The 6,591-nt window shown below is 38.3% G+C and overlaps 1 protein-coding gene across 12 annotated transcripts in view; it reads right to left on the bottom strand.

Moving 5' to 3' along the window:
* Window positions 1-348: 348 nt before the first annotated feature.
* The window catches only part of LOC101171509 (elastin), a 54,017-nt gene continuing 47,774 nt past the window's right edge, over window positions 349-6,591 (bottom strand). For 10 of the 12 annotated variants that reach the window (XM_023961370.1, XM_023961366.1, XM_023961364.1 and 7 more), the window contains 6 exons: window positions 6,473-6,505; window positions 6,090-6,134; window positions 5,081-5,113; window positions 4,637-4,684; window positions 1,988-2,062; window positions 349-1,816 (listed from right to left, as the gene is read on the bottom strand). In XM_023961370.1, the coding sequence (XP_023817138.1) occupies window positions 1,782-1,816; window positions 1,988-2,062; window positions 4,637-4,684; window positions 5,081-5,113; window positions 6,090-6,134; window positions 6,473-6,505 (269 nt within the window). In that variant the 3' untranslated portion in view covers window positions 349-1,781. The remainder of the gene's footprint in view (window positions 1,817-1,987; window positions 2,063-4,636; window positions 4,685-5,080; window positions 5,114-6,089; window positions 6,135-6,472; window positions 6,506-6,591) is intronic. The other 2 variants (XM_023961363.1, XM_023961369.1) reach the window with 2 other exon arrangements.

The raw sequence follows: 6,591 nt of genomic DNA, 5'->3' as shown, positions 1-6,591 counted from the left end.
AGTTGGCTAACGTTAGGGTAGAAGATGTTCATGATAGAGTGAGGTGGAAAAGGATGATTCGCTGTGGCGACCCCTGATGGGAAAAGCCGAAAGAGAAAGAAGAAGGATTGCCTCTTTTGTGTGACCATAGGAATTTTCCACAGCTCTAAAGGGACACCAAGTTTTTCCAGAAGTGGGACATTTTGAGACTAAAGCTCCTGCAGATGGAACAGTGTAAGCTACTTTTGTGGCTCATGGGTCAGTGGTTCTCTCAGGAGATTCCGAGAGAACAGCAGCATGAGTTCATTATTTCCAGCTGGCATTGTGACCAGAGTTTTTAGTCAGCACACAAAGGCTCAGGCACAGTAATCTGATGTTTGATTTTATTACAGTCACCACACAGCGGAAACATTGTCAAATAGTTTGTAGAAATGCAACATTCCAAAAAGGCCTGACAGTTTAATGGATGATGAAAGGTAACAAACAGGAAGACGTAGGTTCTTTAAACAAATTTTTTATTTTGTTACTTGTTTAAGCAAATACAATGCTGAGAGATCTGGGAACGAGTCACATGTGTGCCGTAGAGATATAAAAAGTGCAAAACCACACTGTTCCTCCTTCTAAAAACAGTTTTAAATAAAGATGAAGAGTATCCCACGCCACACAGGACTAGGTCTGACCCAGCATGGCTCAAAGACAGTTCTCACACAGCACCAAGTGAATGAACTGAAGCAGGCTAACATCAAATTAGTACAAAATACAGTACAGTTACAGAGAGACGGGCCGCTTGGCAACAGCGCTCAGGAACCTTTGGTCAGTAAAGCCTTTATAAAAGCAGCTCAAGTAAATAAAAATATGTTATGCCAGCAGCTCCTCCGTCAAAGTGTTAACTTGTACTACAGTTAATAACAGCTAATAAATGCTGAAGCAAAGGATGATTCTCTTTTAGGTTCACACTTTCCTAATAACAATAAAGCTATGAGTCAAAGGATGTTGCAAAACAAGTTAAGTAATCATGTAGACAAGTTGCATAAATGTTGGGTGAAACTAAACAATGGAAGCAAAGATATAGCATTTGGCTTATCCTACACATTGGGAAACTGACAGTTAAGCAATCAGCCACACTCAATGTAAATGTCATTTCAATTTACTGGAAATAAAGAGTCTGTTTGTGTACAGAAAGATAAAAAAAACATCAATTTTCTCTCTTCTAAAGAAAAGCTGGAATTATTTGGCAAAATCAAAGATGGCGAGAAAATCTGAAATGTGCATCGGCTGAGCTCAGCAGTGTGGCAGGGAACATATGTGTTGGCCAGAGCCACAGCGTCCGCACGCTGCTGTACATCATGCAGGCCTAAAAATAGCAGCAGAGAAAACGGGAAGCCAGAAGAGGTGCAGAGACTGGCCAAGTTTGGACCATGCCGTCCTCCTCAAGTCTGAGAGGTGATAACCCCTGTGCACCTGGGCCAAACGGGGATGAAGAGCAAGAGAAATCATTAGTCCCTATTGCAACAACACAATTATGTGCCCAAACAACACTCACATTCTAGCAAACACATACTACGGCCACTGCAGAGTTAGAGTCGATTAATACAAAATGACTTAAGGCACTGTCAGTATGTCATATCAGATCTTGTACAAAATTCCTGGTCGGTGGGCTTGTATGACAATAGACACTAAAGTCAAGTAAAGTCAAACAGACATCTTATTGTCTAAGGGGCTTTGTTTGAATATAAAATGTACATTCTAGATCATGCAGTAGCACCATGGTTTCTTGAGGTCTACGAATCTCAAGGTTTCCTTTACTTCCTCCTCCCACAGTATTTGCCTTGGCACCCTGTAAGCAAACAGCAGCACAGATACACTTTAATCTCAAAGAACAGTTGGCAGCAGGGTTGTGTGACACTTCACGAAATGTGATTTATCCCAGTCTTGCTGCAGCAGGATTCTTTTCTGACTAAAGCTCAGAGTAATTTATGAATAGGGAGAGGAACTGTTGGATGTTTACCTCTGTAGGGCCCTCCACCTCCTCCTCCTGCACCACCAAGAAAGCCCTGCAGTGGAGCGTACTTTGCTGCTTTGGCTGCAAAACCACAAAAAGATGGAACATCATCAGGTACCTTTAAGAATGGGTGGGGAAAGCAAATAGTTTTCACACCTTTGGTTTGCTTTCACACACTGTAGTTTTTTAAACTACCATCTTTTTAAAAAAGTTTTAAAAATTTTATAATCATTCAGTTTTATGGTTGGGGTGGCATTTTGCTAGTTCCAAATGCACAATGCTAACATAATTCTTTTATTTTGGTACACTGCAGTTCATTGGTCCATGGAAAGTCCATGGACACACTCAAGTGAACCGTGCCAGAAGCCATTCAAATCTGAGCTGGGACCCTTGTGCCAAGTGACATGGATTGACAAAGATAATTTACCAAGTTTAAGTCAAACCTGCCAGTGTAAACCATGCACAAGTCTAAGTTTGCAGGTTTGGTGTTTCTGTAAAGCTGTCCTCCATTTGAGCACAGGCTCATTTTGTCAGCACTTCATTTACCAAGTCTAAAAAATTCCCCATCATTTCCTTCTGTTTTTTATTTTATAACTCTTGAGTTTTGAAACCGGCCAATGGTTTTCTAATGAAAATGTATCATGAGACAATTCCTTTGAATCTTTAAAAGAGGATCCCAAAATGTAATGCAGGCCAAGTATAAAGCTTTTTCTGCATAATCCCCAATCTCACCACCAACCCTCCCCTCCCTGTACATCTGTGTTTCTGTGCGCTGAGGTGATGAGAGTGATAACTCTGAACAATAATCCAATCAAACAACCCGAGAAGTTAACCAATCAGAGAGAGCTCAGTAAGGTGAGGTGTCACCCCAAACAGCTTGAAACAGAGAAGAACTAACAAGGAAGGAATGGTGGTGTGAAGAAACATAAAAGAAGACAAAAAGGGCACAATATGATCTCACTAAATCCTCCATCATGGTCACCTACAATAAGCATTGATCTTTTTGACCCAAACACGGATTGAAACTGTCTTTTCCAAGTCCAAGTTTGCTATGAAGAGACTCACCATTGATGAAATTTACAAAACTTGGACGAGACAATATTACTCCACACCCTACATTTTAACCCAAAACTTTGGGCTACCTGCAAAATGGGAATAAAATTCTTCATTTATGCACAATGCAAATCGATCTGCAGCTTATCAGATTATCCTCCTGATACCAGATCTCCTTTCAAAGAATGTGCTGTGAGAATGGATGGGGTTTGTTTTTAATCAAAGGATATCTTTTTAGGTATCATTAAATAATTCTCACCTAAATTCCCACGTGTCACGAAACCAAAAGCATCATTACTGGTGTGCATCCAGCACAGCCACGCACACACTGCTTTTCAAATGTAATGCAAATGAACTGGTTTGCTGCTGTTTTCTGCTGAATTCTGCAGAATCAGAGCCAAGCCTAATCAGGTTCCTGCTCACTGAAACAAAACATGAGATGCTGGTTCTCTGAATGTGCGTAAAGATGTGACGCTTTGAAAATTGGATATGTGCCACGGAGTCAGTGGGGCTGGCACATGTCCACCTGACACCATGAAAAGACCAGAAGTAAAAATGAGTGGTTGCCAGCAGACTAAATGCTAGATTCACCCACTTTGTGTCTGTCAGAGCTGGTCTAGCCAGGGAGTGGTCAGATAAAACTGCAGCCATTAGGACAGATCAAATGGGGGGCACTTAAGTCCAAGGCTGAATCCCTCTGATCTCAAAATGTTTAACTAGTTCTGGTCATTAAATGTCACACAATTAACTGTGTTTTGATTTAAATGCACATAAACTGAACTAAAAGGCTTTTCTGATAGCAAAGAGTTTTTACTTTTAAAGTCCAGACATGTAACCATGAACACTAAACAACAGCAAACAAACAGTGCAGGTGTTTATGTAGAAGAGGCTAAGACTTGGTTCTGCTCATTTTCTTTATGGGACCTGCCTTAAATAAAGGAAATAAAATACATTTGTCAAAAAGACCTGTTTCAAAGGATTCGTATCGGATTAAAAAAAAAGGGTTATCAAAATGGCAAAGTAACTTTTCAGACATAACTCAACTTTGACACTTTTATTGTGCTTTTGAAGTCAAATATTTTTTCCTTGCTTTTTAGACATACTGTATGTAAAGGTTACATTCTTGAAAAAAACATCTGTATTTATATATAGATACATAAATATATATATATATATATATATAGACTTTGAATAAAGCCTATTCACTGCTGAAGTCTTGTAAAAAATGCTTAAAATGTCCAACTGCACTTATACAACAACTGCGCTTATGCTTATACAACTGCAAGTTGTATAAAGGAGAGTAGAAACACTTGAAAATCCTTTTTCAGCACTAATACTGGTTTATTGCCAAATGTAGAAAGCACACATTGACACCAAACCTCAATCATGTTGTCTTCCCTTTGTTTCTGTTTTTTAAAGATACATCCTTCTCTTTTGCCATTTTCTGAATTGTCGCCTCAGATGTATGGCCCATCAACAGCAAGCTACATGCTTTTTGAAGTTAACAAAATTTATCAATCTGATGCAAAAGGCCTATTTGAGAAAGTCTTCGACGACAAATAAAACATGTCTGGACTTGCATGCAGGAGAAAATTCTCGCACCTTGATAGAATTGCTGGGGATATCCTCTCCCATAACCAGGATCCACACCTGCATTTTACAAAATTAATAAAATGGGATTTTTACTCATCTGTTTGAAACATAAACACTGACAGAACATGTGATCTTGCTGCTTTGATTTTTTTTGACAAGTTAATAAAATCTTTCTGCTTTTCAAGGTGTTCTCAGTAAACGTTTCCTGCTGTCGGTTTGGCTCAGATTAACCTGTCTCTTGGTTGATGGGATTGGGATTAGGGTCATGTCAGTGTCTATGGAGACGTGAAATGAAGCTGAATTCTGTTTGTCCAGAGCCAGGAACTACAGAACCACTGAACGTTTTGGGTTTGATTGTTACTACATATGAAGATATTTAAAAAAACCCAAATCATATGCATATATTTGATGATTAACAAAGAAAATAATAAAGCATAAAAGCAGCATACTCACCTGGCTGGTATACACCTCCCAAATTCCCATAGCCTGTTTGAATGTAAAAATGAAGAATTAATTGAGGCATATGTCTAAGCTTTATGCTTGAAGTCCTTATTATACAGTTCCTAACATGAGGTGCAGCTCAACAGAATCACAGCTTTTCAAACTTCCCAAACAAAGTTTGTAGTTATTTCAAGGCTGTGCTCTCATGCACCGGGGGTTACATGTCTTCAAACTATCTTCCAGTGGTGCTAAGGCCAGTACCACTGGAAGGTTGGGTTGGTTTGGTCCATTCAGAAACTTCCAATTGAAGAGAAAAACTGCTGACTGAAATGGATTTCATTGAAGTTTAGGCTAAATAACTCAATTTAATTAACACTTTTTTCAATGTCTTTACTAATACAGCAATGAAAAATGTCTGATGAAGTCTGACCATTGTTGTCTTAGAAAGCACTTAAAATTTGGAAGTTTTTGCCAAATTGCAGGATAAGATGCTATCAAATGTCCCTCAACATGAATCTAAGTTTTATCTGAATGTTAAACATAATTGATGGTAGTGGTAGAATAATTACAGGGCACACCTGAATAAACGTGGGTGGAAATGGGATGTAACTTCATTAATCAAAAACATAAAATAATCATAGTGATGATCTGTTGTGAGAAATGAAGATAACATAAAATAGTAAGGATCTTCCAAATCAAACAGAATAGGGAAATTCCTGAAATACCATGAGCATTGAGGGTTTTGACTGATGAAGAGGCAGGACTGTTGTTTTTATGATCTACTCAACATGAAGGTGAAAGAAATATGTTCAAAAAGAAAAATATGCTGGATTACTCATCTGAATCATGGCAGGTGAGTCTGCTACACATTTCATCAGGGGATTAATAAAGTTGAGTTACACTGCTTTTATATACGTCACTTACAAGCTTAAAACTAAATTCCTGCAACATTTGCAGTTAAGGAAAAAGAAAAAAAAGGTTATTTATTATTTTTATTTGAATTACTAGCATTAAAGCGTACCTGGTTTGGGTGGTTTAGCTCCAACACCACCTCCTTGTTGTCCAACTGTAAAAGGACAGAAAAGCCGGAAAACGAGGACTGATTTGTTGGATAGTAAAAACTGAGAAATGTGAACCAAATAAACAAAAATTTGAAAAAAAAAAAAAAAAGAAATTCTCAATAAACACCAGTAATTTTTTTTTTATCTAAACAGTTTCTTATTCAAAGCATGAATTATACAAGCACTTCTCAGCATAACAGGCAATTTCCTGAGGAGGAAGTGCAATGTGGTCATCTTCTGACCAACTGTCACTTTGGGCACTTGGCTGATCACCTCCCTGTTTGTTTGTGTGTTTTTAAAGTCGTTTAGCAATTCTGGTGTGTTTCTCTTCTTTCATACATACCCTGTCCATAACCTTGATATGGACCATATCCACCTGAATCACAGAAGTAAAGTAAGATTATTTGCTGGTCGATGTTTTCTTCTTTTTAAATTAGGAATTAGCTCCTCTAGGAGATGTCA

The sequence above is a fragment of the Oryzias latipes genome, chromosome 13, assembly GCF_002234675.1.
Source record: "Oryzias latipes chromosome 13, ASM223467v1".
Classification (NCBI taxonomy): Eukaryota; Metazoa; Chordata; class Actinopteri; order Beloniformes; family Adrianichthyidae; genus Oryzias; species Oryzias latipes.
Note: the sequence above shows the minus strand (reverse complement) of the source record. Positions and strands in the feature narration are given on the sequence as shown.